At 34.0% G+C, this 19,618-nt stretch overlaps 1 protein-coding gene across 5 annotated transcripts in view; it reads left to right on the top strand.

Annotated features, from left to right (window-relative positions):
- MON2 (MON2 homolog, regulator of endosome-to-Golgi trafficking) overlaps positions 1-19,618 on the top strand; it is a 109,946-nt gene that overhangs the window by 18,656 nt on the left and 71,672 nt on the right. For 4 of the 5 annotated variants that reach the window (XM_019960896.2, XM_019960899.2, XM_019960898.2 and 1 more), the window contains 6 exons: positions 6,470-6,597; positions 7,761-7,892; positions 8,772-8,901; positions 10,746-10,843; positions 12,248-12,373; positions 19,036-19,230. In XM_019960896.2, the coding sequence (XP_019816455.2) occupies positions 6,470-6,597; positions 7,761-7,892; positions 8,772-8,901; positions 10,746-10,843; positions 12,248-12,373; positions 19,036-19,230 (809 nt within the window). Of the gene's footprint in view, positions 1-3,148; positions 3,230-6,469; positions 6,598-7,760; positions 7,893-8,771; positions 8,902-10,745; positions 10,844-12,247; positions 12,374-19,035; positions 19,231-19,618 lie in introns of all 5 variants that reach the window. The other variant, XM_019960900.2, reaches the window with a different exon arrangement.

Raw genomic sequence — 19,618 nt, 5'->3', positions numbered from 1 at the left:
TTTCTTAGATTTATTTTCCAAGGGAAGGTTATTTACATTGTAGAATAAATCTTTGCTTTACATCTCCACTTCTTTTAAGCATCCTCCTTTAATGTTTATTTTTCTTTGTTTTCACTGCTGTCATGAATGCTGACATAAGTGGAATGCTATGCCAGGTAATGTCAGCATCAATGCACATATACAGATCATTATCTCAACATTGCCTTTTTCTTTAAAACTGCAAGTGAGAGATAGCAACATGAAGTTTTTCATTTACAAGGCCAAATGCCTTAATCTTACATTTGACTATCATATATTATAAGTTGTTTTTATTATCCTAGCTTACAATAAATATACTTGAACTTGACTGAAAAGATTTGTGTTACACAGAAATTATATAAACAGAGAATCTGCTATTTGAATAAATATAGGAAATAAGGAAATCAATGAAGTTGTGAAATCTTTCAAAATTGTATATTTAAGCCCTGACTCAAAACTGTAACAATTACAACCACCTAACACTGCTTTCAACTACTGTCAGTATATATAAAACATTTTTACATAATCATTATGTATGATTTGTGTTCTTCTGTCCTCACAGTTTCCCTCATTCTTTTCATATCTATATAGTCTTATTGCTAAAAATTCTCTAATTTCAGTAGCAATGAATAAATATACTTTGGAATTTTTTTCTGACATTAAAGTGTTATTTGCTGATTTTATTCAGTATATTCTGTTTTATCAGTCTATATATCTGTGATTTTTTACAAACATCCATAGAATATCCCATATAACATATTCTTAATAAATAATTATGTAAGAATCATTGGTGGAGATACAAAGATGGGTAATATAATTCACCTACAATCTGTGTGTTAATGCAAGAACTATATTTGAAAAGTGTGTTTGTACCATTCATTGTATTTAGCTTACCTGCTCCTTCATTTACTTTTTGGAGCTCTTTGTCAGAAATTTTCCCTTCCTGAAGACATACTTCTTGAGGTCAGGATCAATATCTTATCTTCCTTACATTGCTGCTAGATAGCACATTACATGGGGAATAGTAGTGTAGTGAAGTCCCTCAGTTGTGTCCGACTCTTTGCGACCCCATGGATTGTAGCCCACCAGGCTTCTCCATCCATGGAATTTTCCAGGCATGAGTACTGGAGTGGGTTGCCAAGCCCTCCTTAAATGTAGGCTAATAAATGAGTCACTCCAAAATGCAAGGAAGACTCCTTGAGTGTTGCCACTAGTATATTTTCGACCTCTCTTTAGTTTTGTGTGTTATGATTGAGTACATAAATTTTGTCATATTTAGATCATGTCAGCCTGTTAACAGTAATGAAAGAGACAGATTCTAAACAGAAAATTCTGAGGCTTATATGGTAAATGTCAGGTGGAAGTATAGATGGGCCTGTTATAAGAATATCAGGAAGACTCCTAATCCAACCCAAGACTATGAAGCTGAGCCTTCATGCTCGAAAAGGAGTTAGCCAGGCAAATAAGGTGTAGGAGTAATAAGTAAGGGAAGTTACTTAAATGCATGAGTATAAAACAGTTTGGTCTATTGGGTACCTGTCCAACTACTGCCATTGTGTGACTTCCTGGGTAGCTTGATGGAAAGAGTGTGAATTAGGGAGGTGACACTTTCATATAAGTATTTTTATACTCTGTACAGTACTCTGACAGCAGTGTGAAAGGCATATTTCAGTGCATCATCAGTACAGAAGGGGTCTGTTGGTAGACTGCTACTGTAACCCAGGATAGAAGATACGGGGGACTGTACTTGATTGCTTGCTAACAAATTGACCTAATGGATCGGAGTGCTTTCTCTGCCACATAATGTGTTTTCCTTTATTCTTTCCCCCCCTTTTTTAAAAAAAATTTTAACTTTTATCCTGCCTTTATTATATCATACTTTTTTGATACCATATTTTCTAATTTTTAAAATTGTTCCAAAATATTTCAGCAAGTGATTGTAATTTAGGTATGTTTCAGTATTTAGAATTATTTCTTTAAGATACATTTCTAGGAATGAAATTATTAAAGAATATGAACCTGTTCTTGAAATTTTTTATCACTGCTTTCTAAAAAGATAAAAGTTTATGCTTTTACCAGCTATATGTGACTGTATTTTTATAGCATCCTTGTAAGATTACTATTTTAAAAAAACTTTTCAGTCCTTGAACAAGCAAATGACTTCTCATTTTAATTGACCTTTCTTTTTAATGTTGAACATTTTTCTCTGAATATATTAAATTATTTTTTCATTTTAGGTTTTTTTGGAGTTTTTGTGTTTTCTTTATCAAATATTTGAGCTATTTATATAGCAAAATATTAACTTCTCATGTTTATATCATATTATCTGCATCATTTACTTCTTAATTTTTTATCTGTGCTGCTAAGTCACTTCAGTCGTGTCCGACTCTGTGTGACCCCATAGACGGCAGCCCACCAGGCTCCCGCGGCCCTGGGATTCTCCAGGCAAGAACACTGGAGTGGGTTGCCATTTCCTTCTCCAATGCACGAAAGTGAAAAGTGAAAGTGAAGTCGCTCAGTTGTGTCCGACTCTTAGTGACCTCGTGGACTGAAGCCTGCCAGGCTCCTCCGTCCATGGGATTTTCCAGGCAAAAGAGTACTGGAGTGAGGTGCCATTGCCTTCTCCGTAATTTTTTATCTAGATGCTTTTTATTTGTACATAATCTAACTTTTTTGATTTGTTGCTCTATACTTAAGTAGTCTTTCTCCTTCCATGTAGTTGATAGTCGCTTTTGCTTTCTTCTTGTTTTTCTATGGTTTGATGTTTAGACGAGGACCTAGGTGTTTTTTCTTTTGCTGAATTACTGACTGTAGCAACATCATTTGTTGAATAATTCTTCCTTTACCTGTAATGTACTTTTACGATGACACTGTTCATAATTTTATTTGTCCTCATATTGAATCATTTAAAATATTTTCAGATATTTTGAACCATTAAACTTTTTTAAGTTTTTCCCATAACTAGATTTTAAAGGTTTTGAGGATATCAGTCATGTCTCCATCACATTTTATTTCTTTCACAAGAGCTATAGTTTGTCATTTAATGACTGGTAAAATTTTAAAAACCTTTTATTAACCCCTGTTAGTGTGATTCATAGTGGGGTACCCTAGTTTAATTCTTTTTTTCCAGGATAAAACCTGCAATTTTGCAGTGAAACTGCTCAGAGCAAGGAAACCCCTAGGATATGGGGACCTGCTGGATCTCTTTCAGGTGTGTGAAAGTGCATCATTTGATCTCACAGTTATACAATTTGGAAATAAACACAGAGTTTCAGTCTATTAAAGGAGTTGTGCTTCTGAAGGGACTTATGTAGAAACTAAACTTGTTCTTTTTTTCCTTCTCTCCACCCACTCCTCCTCACCCCGCCCCCCCCTCCGCCCCCACCACAGGTTTTGATTAAAAAGCATTGACCTTTTCCTCTTTTTTCCCCTAGATTTTTTTAAAAATGGTTAAAGCAACGTACATGTTGCTTTATATTTTTGCACAGCCTTTTCCTCAGTGTGATCTCTAAACTCTAAACCTATAAGAAGGTTTTTATGTGAAGCCACCCTTAAGATGCATGTAATTAAAATTACTGTTTATAAAGAGAAAGCAGCAATTGCCCAGTTAGAACAGTAGGATTAATTTCTGATTTTTAGGATCATTATGACATTTAGAAGAAGAGAAAAATAATTAGCAACTTTTCAAAAATGATCTTTATCTTCATTGTGATCTAGATCTGGTAGATACGTTTGTTTTTCACATTATGCTTCAAAAAACAGAATAGATCAATAGGTTTTCTTTTTTGATTGTTGTTGATCATCTATTTTGGATAATATAGAAATTTCCTTTGGTCATTATATTCTCACATAAACTGGGAGGAAAAAAAGTAGGAAGGATGGATACCTTTGAGTTACATTAAAATACAGTTAATTATTTTTATTACTACATTAATTTTAACTCAGCTTGATAGAGCTGAATAGCTGTTACTGAATGTATAATTCACCTTATTTTATTCATTCTAAGATAAGACAGTTTTTTCACATGTTAATATTCCCCAAATTAGCATGCATTTTACAGCTGTTGGTTTCTTAGAATCACTGTGGGCCAGATACTTTTGTAGTTGTCTTTTTCAGTGAACTTGTTCATAGTTGTTCATACTATCACATCAGTTGAGTTGCATGCATTGTTGATATCATGTAAGTTTTGTTATTTGAAATGTTACCTTTCTTGTGCAGAAACTTCTGTTAACATCTTATGGTAAGATCAAAAAACACTGGCATCAAAGCATGCAGAATGGGTGTCATTAGCTTAGAAGAGTATCTCAGAGACAGTAGTGAAGTGCTCTCAAGCAGTGAGGCATTGCAAACAATCCAGTTAAAAAATGGACAGAAGTTCTAAATAGACATTTTTTCCAAAGAATACATACAGATGGCCAACAGGTACATGAAAAGATGCTCAACATCATTAATTATTAGTGCTATGCAAATCAAAGGCAAACAAGGGTATCACCTTACACCTGTTAGAAGGAAGGACTGTTACCAAAAAGATAAGAAGTAACAATGGCCTTCTTGACCTAAAGGATGAAATTATGAGGAAAAATTGTAAATTATTAGAAAGTATTGTATCATTGTTTAATTAGCATAGGTAATTGGCCCTGATTTTCTTTCTGGTGATATATTTGTGTCTTAAAATAATTGTCATCAGAGATTCTGTAGAAGTACACTGTGTTTCCTTCTGTGGAGACAAATTCCCTTTCCTTCATTCTTCTGATGACTTTAGGCAGACAGCTTTGAAATGTTTCATTGGTTTCTTTTAGACACTTTTAACTCTTAATTTCCATTTGCATCATATGCTGTTTGCCTTAAAGAGTGGCAGCATAATGCTGTGGAAAGAGTAGTGAACCTGGGATTAGAAGACATATTTTTGGATTCTGGTTTTGCCACCTACTTATTGTGTCATGGGGTTCAGATCATGCCCTATAAACTCTGCATGAGTATTATGATACTCAAATGAGAAACACATGTTACTGTCATAAAAATTTTAAATGCAGCGTATTAATATTGAAAACTTATATTTGTCTGAACAAGATTTAATAATTTGAAACGTTCTGCAGAGTTGGGGTGGCATCAGACTTCAGTGATTTTGGCAGAATTGAATATAGCAGGATATTTACTGCTTCAGAATAGTATTTTTTGAGCTTTATTGTCATCTTTTAATCACTCATAAAAATGTTTTGTGACATTGTTATGGAAATTTTATGTCTCTTGTTTTGAAGCAGAACCTTGATGCAAAAGAAAGCAAGGAAATAACGCAAAGGAGCTGTTTTTTGGAAACACTGTTCATTGCCAGTCATATTTGCCATCTCTTAGCTGTGATTTATGCTGGCATACTGAAGGATTTTACAGAGCATGCTGTAGGGAATAATAGTCTTTATTTGCCATACCATAAAGAAGCTTTGGGAGAAGAAAGAAGGGATTTTAAGTGATAAAATTAATGTTAACACTAGCTTTACACTTTTAAAGGTGACTCTGGGTGACTTTTCCACAATTTCTTTTGAAAAACATGTTAAAAGTCAAGATTTGTGTGACTTTATTACAGGTTTTAACCTATTAAAATAATTGATGTATGCAATACATTTGAAAACAAATACTTAACCTATAAGTTTAATGTTCTTGTGACTTGGAATTTTATGTTATTTATTCAAATTCCCTGAGGATGACAAACGTGAAATGTGTCGTATTCATCTTTGTGTAGCTACCCACTAAGTGTGTGTGTACTGATTTAACTTAATTTGGAAGTTTAAATTATGTATAATTCAGTTTGTGCATTTTCTAATCTTTTACATTTTTGTTGCTATTTGGAAACTTCTGAAATAACTGGCTTGGTAGAAGGAGTTATTTTAAGATTTGGAATTATAGCATGTTCATCCAATTAATTTAAAGCTATACTTCAGTATTAAGAGTAGTAATGTTATTGTTTTTAATGGGTTTACTTCTTGAAGAAGAAATTAGAGCCAGTGAATTAAAGGCATGTAATAAAATTCTAGGGAGTTCTGAATATTCATTCAGAAATGTGGTAGGGTTGATGTCTATACTATTTTTAATTACTTTTCTGTTCTAGAATATGAGTTCTTATTCCTATTTTCCCTTCTACACTATTGAAGAAATAGTCTTACTCAGAGGCAAGAGAGAACTTCTGAGAAGTTGCCCTTAAAGAGTTTATAGAAGACGGAGGAGAACCAAAGGACAGAGTGTCAGGAGAAAGGCATGGGAAAACTGTACTTAAGGAGGGTAGTTTAGGTATAGAGTCTGAAGTATTTTAACTCTTACTGCTTGATTTTTATTTTCATATTTATTTTATATTAAGTGATTTTTATTAAGATTGTCATTACTGGTTGTAATTATGTGAAAAATGTTCTTATTTATGAATTATGTTTAAATTTTTATTTTATATGTGTTCTAAATAAAGCATTGAAGGAAAACAGCTCAGAGGTTGTTCAACCTTTTCTAATGGGTTGTGGAACCAAGGAACCAAAGATCACTCAACTATGTTTGGCTGCCATTCAGAGACTCATGTCCCATGAAGTGGTATCTGAGGTAATGTGAAGATTTTATCTGAACTGTGCACCTACAATCAGATCAGGAGTTTTCTCAAGGAGAGAATAAAACATGCCTGGTATTTAATATAAATCAGTACTTGAAGGACATGGCTTCATTTTCAAAGGTTGCCAGATTGTCTCATTATTAAACACTCAGTATAGATGGGCTAAATTTTGTCAAATCTTTTGGAATCTTAAGAAGTCATGTGTGCTCAGTTGCTTAGTTGTATCTGACTCTTCATGGCCCCATGGACTGTAGCCCACCAGGCTTCTCTGCCCATGGAATTTTCCAGGCAAGAATACTTGAGTGGGTTGCCGCTTTCTACTCTAGGGGATATTCCCAAACCGTCATCTGTTGTGTCTCCTGCATTGGCAGGAGGATTCTTTACCAGTAGTGCCACCGTAGTTCATTAATATAGATAATTTTGAGAACCAAGCGAATTTTCAGTATCAGTGATGAAGAATATCATTCATGAATTACTTTTTTAAAGGTAGGAGAGAAAATCATGACTTTATTTCCTAGATTGTCTGAAGTGTTGCTCATTAAGGGTATTCATATCTAACCTCATGATGGTAAAAACAGGAAAAACATTGTATTACTATGAATCTGCATCCTGCTTGTCTGCTTAACTTTGTACTTCGTAGGGTACTTTTTAATAGAAATGGTAAATTCTTTTGCCTTTGGTATAACATTCTAAACAGTATCAGATTTAATTGAGTTTGTAAATGTGTTGTTAATTTGAGTTGTATTTTTTCTATAACTCGTTTTCCCTCTTGTCAATGAAATAATACAGTAACAGACTCATAATTTGTATATGTTTATATTCATAAGTGTCCAAATGAAATATACCCCTATTATTTTAGAAATGAGCCTTGATTTTGGCAAGGTATTTCAGAACTGCATGTTGCTGTTTGCCTATATTCAAATGGTACATTTTAAATCTTAAAGCACTTTTTTTGAGAAGAAAATTAATTGGTTGCAGTTCTTGAATTAGTTGAGAGATGTGTATTTGGATCTATAGATTTAGAAACATAGGTTTTTGTTAATGTGATCAAGAAATTCTCTCCAGGTAAGATTATATTTGCATACTTTTTCTTGCTTAGGGACCCAACATACCTATATTTTATTTGTTGACAATAATTAAAATACTTGTTTTACAGACTGCAGCTGGAAATATAATTAACATGCTTTGGCAGCTAATGGAAAATAGTCTTGAAGAACTTAAGCTGCTTCAAACAGTTCTTGTTCTTTTAACAACCAATACAGTAGTTCATGATGAGGCACTCTCTAAGGTAGGAACCTGTTTGTCCAAGTTCATTAAGGGCTTTGGGACAGTATTTGGATAAGCTGACCGAAAGAGGAAAGCCTAGTGCTGTTTGAACTAAAAGCAACTTTCCTGTAGCTATTGTGATAATGCACATTGCATGTTAAAAGCCTTCAGTGCCTTATTTTCCACAGATTAGAGATGATATCAGGTTAGGGTGATTAAACAGACTCCCTTGGATATAGCTGATAGCCTTGGTTATGAATACAATACGGAAAAAGAAAAGTAGCAGAAGAAAAGGAATAGAGAAAGAAGAAAAGAAAACAGTATTTGTTTCCAGGTATCAATGTTGTCCACAATTATCTTGAGTGTTCCTGACAGCTCTCTCTTTCCCCCTTTCAAAATAATTTCACATGTAAAATGTATGTAAGCCAGATAACTTAAGTCTGCCCCTGAAGCAGCTGGAGAAGTGTCATTTTGGCATTAATACTAGATAAGGCTGCATGTATGAAAGCTCTTTCTCATTCCTACTCTCTTTGAAACATATAACAACTGTTATATTATGTTTCATCTTTAAATTTTTTTTTAAATTGTGAAATATTTCCAAAGAACAGAAAGTACAGAGAGTAATGTAAAAATAGCCTCAATTAATAGTTTATTTTTTAGGGTAAAAGGTGCATTTCACATTACCTTTGCTAGTCTTATGTGTCTTTATATTCACTGAGAGTTTGAATTGTTTAAAAATACTGAAGTTTTTGTAGCTTTATTGTATAAAAGAGTGGGACTTTTATACTTTTAGCGAAGGTGATTGAAACAGCAAAACATAAATTATTTGCGGTTATATCAGATAAAGATAATAACCATATTCATCAACTTATTTCATGCTAAATGAATCTTGTTTTTTTAGGCAATTGTTCTTTGTTTTCGATTACACTTCACAAAAGATAATATTACAAATAATACAGCTGCTGCTACAGTGCGACAAGTTGTTACTGTTGTTTTTGAGAGGATGGTTGCTGAAGATGAAAGACACAGAGGTAAAGTGATGAAAGTTGTTTCCTTTTGCCTGTGGGTGACTCTCATGTCCATGATTATTCATTTAATGATTGTCTGCCATTCCCCTATGAACTTAGGCTACCTAATAATTAGAATACTTTAGAAAGTATATTAACGTCTTTATTACTGATAATGGCAAACCAAAAGGTAAATCTCTCACAATTTTGTCACCCTAAGAAGTGGACCCTGTTTTCTGTATTTATTTCTAATATATTCAAAGTTTTATGTTGAAGATGGTAATAGCACATTTTATACAAGGTGTTGCATCGTAAGTATTTTTAGCCAAACAGTACATATGATTATTTTGTGTTACATTTTAATTTTTGTAATTGAAATTTTAATTGGTTGCATTATATTTTGTGGCTATTCTATAATTTAATGAACTACTTATGTTCTGTAGTTCAGTATTGTTCTGAGTGTCTTCCCTACATATATATTTCCATTTGAATTATTTTTTAAAGTAAATTTTCAAAAGTGAGTTTCCCTCATGTGAATTTTTGTCTTTGCCTATTAATATGTATTAATCAAGAATATTTATTAGTGTAAAGCCTACTCTTCATATTTTCATCAAATCCTTTTATTTGTAATTTTTAACATTTTCATAATTTGAAACATTTCCTAAAAACTTAGAAACATATCGTGTCACAGAGCTTATACTGTTTCTGTTATAATTTTTATAATTTGATAAATTTTAAGTTTTTTTATTTGTTATCCTTATTAGATGAAAAGTAAAACTTTTCCACGTGATAAGTTGAAAAAATCATGAGGTGCTATCATCAAGAACAGCCTCTCTGTTTTATGGAGTCAAGAAATGGAAGATTAAACTTTTTTTTAAGTTTTTTTCACCCCTAAACTCTTGATATTATACAATCTTTCATATCATTTGGTGTTATTTTGGTAATATTGGTATAAAAAAAATAGCAATACTAGTAAATAATAATAGTTCTGCCTACTCTAATAATTATTTCACTTTATCTGAATTTAACCATTGGTCAAATTTTTCACATTCTGTTTCAGGCATTTTTCATCTATTTGTTTATTAAGATATTCCCACTAACTTTTGTCTCACTTTTCCAAGGGGAAATGCAGGTGGAATTCTAACAGTTTGAAATATAAAGGAATTAAACGTAGAGGATAAAACAGAGCAGTTCTCCAGTTTGAATGTCTTATATACCATAATCTCAATATAATTTCTGAATTGATAGTTTGGCTGTATGTCTAATATCACACTTAATACTTTCTAATAAGGTAGAAAATATTTAGAACCTCTTCCTTTTCAAGTAGTCATTAGTCAAGATTTATTCGAAACAGTTTGCCATGACTTACAGGAAATAGTATCTTGTTAATATGCAAAGAAATTGAGAAGCCCCATTCTAGGTGACTCTTGGCTAGTCAATACCTGTCACTGACATAGTACTTAATGGCAGGTCAAGCAGTTAATTCTCTTGAAGATGGTGAGATTATAGAGAAATTAACTGTGGTAAATATTTATATGTTTGATATTTAAAGATACATTCAAATATGACATGGGTTTCAAATCCATGAAATAAAATGACTAGAGAAAGGGGTACTAGGAAAATCATATGTATTGACAAAGATAATAAGCTTATTAAAATGAACATGAGATAGTGAAGAGTATTTTTTTTATGATATGATGTATAAAAATGTAATTCCCAATTTTTCTTTCCATTTTGGAGGCATGGTTGTGAACTTAAAGTTTATAATTCTGTAAATACATACTTATTTTCAATATACCTTTTAGGCAGTATATATGATTTGTTAAAAGCACCAAGAACTCCTAAAACCCTTCTTATTTTGATTGCAGATATTACAGACCAACCAGTACTAGTCCAAGGAAATAGTAACAGAAGATCTGTCAGTACCCTCAAACCTTGTGCTAAAGATGCATATATGCTTTTCCAGGTATTTCCATTGATAAGAATAATTTTTATAATATAGTTTTGTGTGAATTTTTGATTTTGGAATTTTGTATCTGATTTAATTTTTAAGTGTTTTTTTTTTTCATTGTCATTTTAAAGTGTCAAAAAGTAGTATAGATTTAAAAAGAAAAAAGTAGTACAAGTTTCCTCCACTATCTGATAGTAGCACATTTCTGTGAAACTTCAAAATGCCTTAAGTGAAAAAGCAATTACCTTAGGACACAATTACCTAACGAATGCACAAAATAAATCAAGATAAGCACAGACACACACACAGCTCAGAGCTTTGGCAGCTTGATGCTGAGATGCTGAGTATAGTTTCTGGAGAAAGAACTTGAAGGTACCACTCTTGCTACTGAGGGGGTGGGGTGTGCAGCCTCTGTTATGGGCTGCTTGCAAAACAAATGCGGAACATGGTTTTCATTTTTGTCTTTTTTTTCTTTTTTTAAAGAAAATTGAAAATCTTCAGATTTTCTTCTGCTTAAAGAAAGTCTGATTTCTTCTGGTTAAAGAAAATAGATGTTAATCTAGGTCTTTTGTAAAAACTAAGTGGTGAAGAACTTTTGGAAAGCATGTGTTATCTGTCTAAAACATTAAACAGCATCTATACCTAATTAGCCGGAGAAGGCGATGGCACCCCACTCCAGTACTCTTGCCTGGAAAATCCCATGGACAGAGGAGCCTGGTAGGCTGCAATCCATGGGGTCGCTAAGAGTCGGACACGACTGAGCGACTTCACTTTCACTTTTCACTTTCATGCATTGGAGAAGGAAATGGCAACCCACTCCAGTGTTCTTGCCTGGAGAATCCCAGGGACAGAGGAGCCTGGTGGGCTTCTGTCTATGGGGACGCACAGAGTCGGACACGACTGATGCGATTTAGCAGCAGCAGCAGCATACCTAATTAGCATGATAAAATGTTATGTTTCACTTTAAGGAAATAAAATGAGTGAAATCCTGAACTAGTTATATTAGGAATGACTAGTCATATAAAATACTTCCTTTAATAGGAAAATTAAAATATTTACTTAAATTCTGCTCTATTTTTACATTACTTGTCATGAATAAAATGAGATTAACCTGCGCTAAAAATTTTATTAATTTTGATTAGAGAGTCTTTAAAGCAATGTTAGAATAACATTTTGTCTCTGTATATTAAGGTTACTTACATAATCAACTATACAATTAATTAAAATTTGAATTACCAATACTTAATTTCTAAGGAATAAAACCTGGTAAGAGATATTTGAAATAATTTTTTATGAGCTATGAATTTTGAAAAGGACATTGCATTATTTTTTGCATTATATTTTATATAAAATATAAAATAAATAATATAAAATAAATATTTTATTTATTTTTTATTTATCGTTTGATTTATTTTCCAGGACCTTTGTCAGTTGGTTAATGCTGATGCCCCTTACTGGCTAGTAGGTATGACAGAAATGACCCGAACATTTGGCCTTGAATTACTTGAATCAGTCCTGAATGATTTTCCACAAGTCTTTTTACAGGTAAGCCATTTGTGGTATCTTGCAACAAAATTAATCTTTCATTTTTTTCAGAGATAGTTTTAAAGAAAGCAAGATGTATTTTTCCCCCACATTAAAAGATGCAAAAAATTATAGCTTCAGACCTTAGACATAATAATCTACTGTTATTTTAACTTTTGTTGTGCCCAAGCATTTTGAAATTTTAATGTTAGAAGGAAACCCTAGAGTCTTGTCTGGTCAAGCATTTCCTAATCTAAGGGTGTATGAAGGAGCTCTTTTTATAATGTTTATAATTATATATTATATATAGAGGCCTGGCGTGCTGCTATTCATGGGGTTGCAAGGAGTTGGACACAACTGAGCAACTGATCTGATCTGATACATATTATAATGTTTGTGATGTGAACTTTTTTTATAATATTTAAAAGCCTTAAAAATTGTTGCTAATTTTTGTATGCAGCTGTGTGCTTTTACGTAATTTAAATGGAAAAAAAGTCATCAATGCTTATTTAATAAATTTAATGTGCTGTGCAGAATATTTCAAAACAGTTGATAGGGAAAAAAGTGAGAAAGAATTCAAACTTCTCATTTTACTTGTAAGAAGCTAAAGTCTAAAAGTAATTCAGTGATTTACATGGGTTTTTTAGTTATTTGCAGATCTTGAACTAAAATTGAGAACTTTTAACTGTACTCTAGCTCCTTTCCCTAATATGTGGCCCCTCCCTAGGTCAGCTATTTGATCTTTGCTCTTACCTAACAACACAAGTGAATCAAGTGCCACAAAAGTAGAAGACCCTTTAGCCCAGGAGTCGGTATTGAAATCTTTACTACATGGCTTATAGTTTTTGTCCATATTAGATAAGTCTTCAGTGCTTTCAGTGGTATTGAACAATATTAACTGAGGATTCCCTTTCTTGTATTAGCATAGGAGAAGTTAAGGTATAACTTGATTCATAATCTTGTATAAACTGATAGTTGTAACAGCTACCACTTTTGACTGCCTACTCCGTGCTAAACTTTGCCAAATTCCTTACATATCATACTCTCTTTAATCTTCACAAATACCTGAAGTACCAATTATTCCTATTTTACCCAGGAGGAAGCTAAGACTTTGAGAGTTAAATAATTTGTCTAAGGGTTCATCATTTGTGAGTGTCCTCATCCTTTAGCCTCACTGTCATTTTTGTTCCTAAATGACCCAAGTGGACTCCTGCTTCAAGGCCTTTGTACTTACTGCTGCCGGGGCCTGGAATACTTTTCTCCCATAGATTGTTCTCTTATACTTTTGAGGACTTTACTCAATGGTCAACATATCAGACAAACCTTCCCCACCACTCTGTAAAATGGCAGCTTCTTTTCCTGGCAGCACTCTTGTCTTTCTGACTCCTTGTCATTTTTCTTATTACTTCCTGACATATGTGTTTGTACATGAGTTGATCTATTTTTTCCCCTCATAAAAAAGTAAGTTCTATGAGGCAGGGACTTAGTTCAGTGTTGTACAAGTACCTATAATAGTGCCTGGCATATGGCAGGTATTTGATATATATTTGAATAAATGAGTGAATGAACTGGTAAATGAATTTGAATTAGAAATTTCTGTAGTTTGTATTACATTTTCTAATTTTGTAGGGAAAGGTTTGAAAAAATAGTTTCAGATTTATTGTGCCCAAAATAAATCTATTCTACTTTATTCTTCTTGCTATAATCCTGAGGAGAAAAAAGAATTACCTTGTGTAAGATCCTAAAATTTACTCCTACAGATCCCTTAAAAAACTAGGAATAAAACGACCATGTGACCTAACAATCCCATTACTGAGCATATGCCCTGAGAAAACCATAATTGAAAAAAACACATGTACCCCCATGTTCACTGCAACACTATTTACAATAGCTAAGACATGAAAGAAACCTAGATGGAATCTGGGAAGATGGTACTGATGAACCTATTTGCAGGGCAGCAGTGGAAACGCAGAGATAGAGAAAAGACTTGGTGGACAAAGTGGGGGAAAGAGAGGGTGGAACGAATTGAAAGAGTAGCGTGGAAACATATGCAATACCATATGTAAAATAGATACCCAGTGGGAATTTGTATGAAGCAAGAAGCTCAAATCCAGTGCTCTCTGACAACCTAGAGGAGTGGGATGAGGTGGGAAAGGTGGGAGGGAGGTTCAAGAGGGGGAGGGCATATGTATACCTATGGCTGACTCATGTTGATATATGGCAGAAACCAACACAATATTGTAAAGTAATTATCTTCCAATTAAAAATAAATTTAAAAATTGCTCCTACGAAATTTTCTTCAAGAGATAAATATTTGTTTTCATTCACTCATTATTCACTCATCCAATCAGAATTTACCAATACCTTACAATCTGCTGGTGAATGTGTTCAGTGCAAAGGGTTCAGTATTTAAGATAGATAAAATTCTTGGCCTTATCGTGCTTATCAGTCTAATTAGAAGCAAAACATTACTGAATGATAAACTGTGATGAGTGCAATGAGGGAAAAGTATAAAAAGTGCTATAAAAGTGAGTAACATAGGTACCAAACCTAGTGGAGAGTTGGTGATGAATGAAGGCTGTGAAGCTTTTACCTGAAATATGAAGAGTATTTAGTTGAGAGAAATAGGTAGTATTGGAAAAGAATGTTCTAGAGCAGTGACTCTAAGAAAGGATCGGCTTTCTCTTTTAGAAAATAAGTTCTGCAAGAGCAGGGACAAAATTGAGCTTAACTCTGAATTTCACAGTGACCACAGGACTGGAAAAGGTCAGTTTTCATTCCAGTACCAAACAAGGGCAGTGCCAAAGAATGTTCAAAGTACCACACAGTTGTCCTCATTTCACATGCCAGCAAGGTCATGCTCAAAATCCTCCAAGCTAGGCTTCAACAGTACATGAACTGAGAACTTCCAGATGTACAAGCTGGATTTAGAAAAGGCACAGGAATCAGAGATCCAGTTGCCAACATCTGTTGGGTCATAGAAAAAGCAAGAGAATTCCAGAACAATATCTACTTCTGCTTCATTGTCAATGTGGAAGCCTTTGACTGAGTGGGTCACAACAAACTGTGGAAAATCCCATGGTTTTTCCAGTAGTCATATATGAATGTGAAAGCTGGACTGTAAAGAAGGTTGAGCACTGAAGAATTGTTGTTTTTGAACTGTGGTGTTGGAGAAGACTCTTGAGAGTCCCTTGGACTGCAAGGAGATCCAACCAGTCAATCCTAAAGGAAATCAACTCCGAATATTCATTGAAAGGACTGATGCTGAAGCTTCAATACTTTGGCCACCTGATGTGAAGAGCCGACTCTTTGGAAAAGACTCTGATGCTGGGAAGGATAGAAGGCAGTAGAAGGGGACGACAGAAGATGAGATGACTGTGGCATCATCGACTCAATGGACATGAGTTTGAGCAAGTCCGGGAGATGGTAATGGACAGGGAAGCCTGGTGTGTGTCCATGGGGTCACAAAAGTTGGACATGACTGAGCAACTGAGCAAGAATATCACAATTCCTGACATACATAATACAGTTGGCAAGTAAATGCTGAATAAAGCACTGAAATGTGAGGAAATAGGCAGTCTTTTACCTTCTTCAAAATGAACTTAGTGAATTATAGATATATTTTATTAATCAAAGATGACTTCCAACTTTATGGCTTGAGCCATAGGGAATATTCTATGAGGAGAACATTTGCTAGAAAGGGTAGTATGTTCAGTTTTGAACTTACTCCTTTGGAAATACCCAAGTGTACACAGAATAGTAGTTTGATTTATATATCTTGAGCTTGAAAGTAAGGTTTTGGGCTGAAGTTACAAATTTAAACTTCACTGGCACATATGTGAGTGAGTGAGGTCACCTGTTGTGATGACGTGGTAGCAAGGACCTGATATTCTGGAGCTCTGAGGGACCTCGTTGTTAAACGGTGGGCACGAGAGGATGAGCACACAGGAGAGACTCAGCACGGAGGCCAGAAATGTGGGAATGCATTTGAGCATTGCTTTTAGGAATCAGTTATGTCAGGGGCTTCAGTGAAATTTGGTGAGACTGCTAGGGCAGTATTTGCTTTGGCCACAGATAAATACATCATGATGTATATAACAAGAATAGTTTAAAGGGAGATGGAATATAGATTGGTGGGGGTTGTTTAGGAAACATAGCTGTAGTTAGTTGAATGTGAGGGGAAAAAGTTAATATAAATTTTAGGAATTGTCTGAAATATTTATGAGTTAACTAGTACGTAGAACTGGACATGGAACAACAGACTGGTTCCAAAGAGGAAAAGGAGTACATCAAGGCTGTATATTGTCACTCTGCTTATTTAACTTCTATGCAGAGTACATCATGAGAAACGCTGGGCTGGAAGAAGCACAAGCTGGAATCAAGATTGCCAGGAGAAATATCAATCACCTCAGATATGCAGATGACACCACCTTTATGGCAGAAAGTGAAGAACTAAAGAGCCTCTTGAGATGAAAGTGAAAGAGGAGAGTGAAAAAGTTGGCTTAAAGGTCAACATTCAGAAAACTAAGAACATGGCATCTGGTCCCATCACTTCATGGGAAATAGATGGGAAACAGTGGAAACAGTTTCAGACTTTATTTTTTGGGGCTCCAAAATCACTGCAGATGGTGATCGCAGCCATGAAATTAAAAGACACTCCTTGGAAGGAAAGTTATGACCAACCTAGATAGCATATTCAAAAGCAGAGACATTACTTTGCCAACAAAGGTCCATCTAGTCAAGGCTATGGTTTTTCCATTGGTCATGTATGGATGTGAGAGTTGGACTACAAAGAAAACTGAGTGCTGAAGAATTGATGCTTTTGAACTGTGGTGTTGGAGAAGACTCTTGAGAGTCCCTTGGACTGCAAGGAGATCCAACCAGTCCATTCTAAAGGAGATCAGCCCTGGGTGTTCTTTGGAAGGAATGATGCTAAGGCTGAAACTCCAATACTTTGGCCACCTCATGCGAAGAGTTGACTCATTGGAAAAGACTCTGATGCTGGGAGGGATTGGGGGCAGGAAGAGAAGGGGACGACAGAGGATGAGATGGCTGGATGGCATCACCGACTCGATGGACATGAGTTTGAGTGAACTCTGGTAGTTGGTAATCGACAGGGAGGCCTGGTATGCTACTATTCATGGGGTCGCAAAGAGTCGGACATGACTGAGCGACTGAACTGAAGACTATTTAGCAAAGTATGAAAACGGACTTAACTAGCTTTTCATTTTGTCAGTCAATGAAACTACTATAGATGTGAATGTAGAATTTCAAATCACATAACTTAAGAAAAAATTTATTTTTAAAATTTATTTTTGTGGGGGCTATACTGGGTCTTCGTTGCTGTGTGTGGGCCTTCTCCAACTGCAGTGAGCGTGGGCTACTCTAGTGGCAATGCACAAGCTTCTCACTGCAGTCATTCTCTTGTTGTGCTGCACAGGCTTTAGGGCATGCAGCCTCAGTAGTTGTGGCACACAGGCTTTGTTGTTCCATGGCATGTGGGATCTTCCTGGACCAGGGACTGAACTCGTATTTCCTGCATAGTGGGCGGATTCCTTGCCACTGAGCCACCAGGAACACCCTCCATAAGATCCCATTTTTAGGGGGGAAGAATTAAAAGTACATTAAAATGAATTTAAAATCTAGAAAGATATATATTTGGAGTCAACAGTGACTCACTAACTTATCTCTGGGAGATACTAAGCAAAACTTTTATCTTTTTACTTCTCTGTGTTTTCTTTCCTTTTTTCTGCTTAGTGAACCTGTATTTTTTCTTGAATTAATCTGATTTTTTAAAAGATACATTTTACAAATTAAAAAAAACTACTCTGTGCCTTATCTTTCCTTTTCTGTAAGATTAAAGGATTGGATTGGTTGATTTTTATTTTTGTATCTTTGTTCTCGGCCTCAGTGAAACTGGGTTGCTTAAAACAACAGAATAATTTTTATATTTGAGGTTAAACATTGACTGTAGACTGGACCTTTTTTTGTCAGTATAACAAGACTATTTTTGGCTAATATATTGAGCAAATTAACAAGTTAAGGGAGGTTTTCTGCGTAATATGCCATAATTATAAATAATATTTAAGAATTCTCTGTAAGATTCTCAGACTTTAAAATAATTATGCTTGTTTGTCATTGTGTTTGTTATCAACTCATTGTGTTCTGTTCAAGTGATCTAACTAGAACAAAATATTAATTAATAAATCTGCTTGTGAATAGAATTATCTTCACAAAATAAAGTCTGAATTATGTAATTTATTTACTTTATTATTCAAATTTTCTCCTCTCTGCTTCCTGTTTAAATGCTTTATCTGTTTGAATTTGTAAAATCTATTTTCTTTTGTTTTTCATGTTTTTAATTGCTGGAATTTCTAATGTCCTACTAAAATTAAAATTCCTAGTAATAAACATCATTTTAATTCCACAATTATTAAATGTTCTTTTTTTAAATTTCAATTCTTTTTAAAACTTCTTGAAATATTATCATTTGATCTTATATTCTCAAAGAGGAATCCTAATTTCAGAATTGTGTGTAAACTTTAAAATGAGCTATATAAACTTATAATTTTATTCACACTGATTATTGAAGCTTGTTATTAACTGTGAGACTTTTATAAGCATTAAGTACAAAGTAAATCAATTCTTTTTTTTCTTTCTTTTTTTTTAATCTTTGCAAATAGCATCAGGAATTTAGTTTCCTCCTCAAAGAAAGAGTATGTCCTCTTGTGATAAAGCTCTTTTCTCCAAATATAAAATTCAGACAAGGTTCCAGCACTTCATCTTCTCCAGCACCAGTTGAAAAACCATATTTTCCTATCTGCATGCGTTTGCTGAGAGTAGTATCTGTTCTGATTAAGCAGTTTTACAGTCTTTTGGTAAGTGTTAATTTTCATGTGTTTATATAATTGCATGAAGCCTTTTCTGCAAAGATGATCTTATTATAGTGTATTTAGCTACTTCAGTTAAGCAAACTTTTTTTTTTTTTTGAGTACTTATAGGTAATCTCCAAGGTATTTGAAAGTTCATTCTTTCTTGAGTCTCTCTTATGTTTATGTGGTATTTTATACTCCATAACCCTATTGCATTTTATACCTCATTATTTTCTTAGTTCTTGTTTTTTCTTCTCTCCAAGGCTGCCACTGCCAATTTTTTTTTAATACCACCAGACATATGACCTGTTATAAAGTTTGGTGAATTGTAGCATTAGAAATTAATTTTTATCTTCAGTCCAATATTATATCTATTTTACATACATTTTTGGAT

This window comes from Bos indicus, chromosome 5 (assembly GCF_029378745.1).
Source record: "Bos indicus isolate NIAB-ARS_2022 breed Sahiwal x Tharparkar chromosome 5, NIAB-ARS_B.indTharparkar_mat_pri_1.0, whole genome shotgun sequence".
Taxonomy (NCBI): domain Eukaryota; kingdom Metazoa; phylum Chordata; class Mammalia; order Artiodactyla; family Bovidae; genus Bos; species Bos indicus.
The sequence above is the reverse complement of the archived record's forward strand: the minus strand, read 5'-3'. Positions and strand labels throughout refer to the sequence as shown.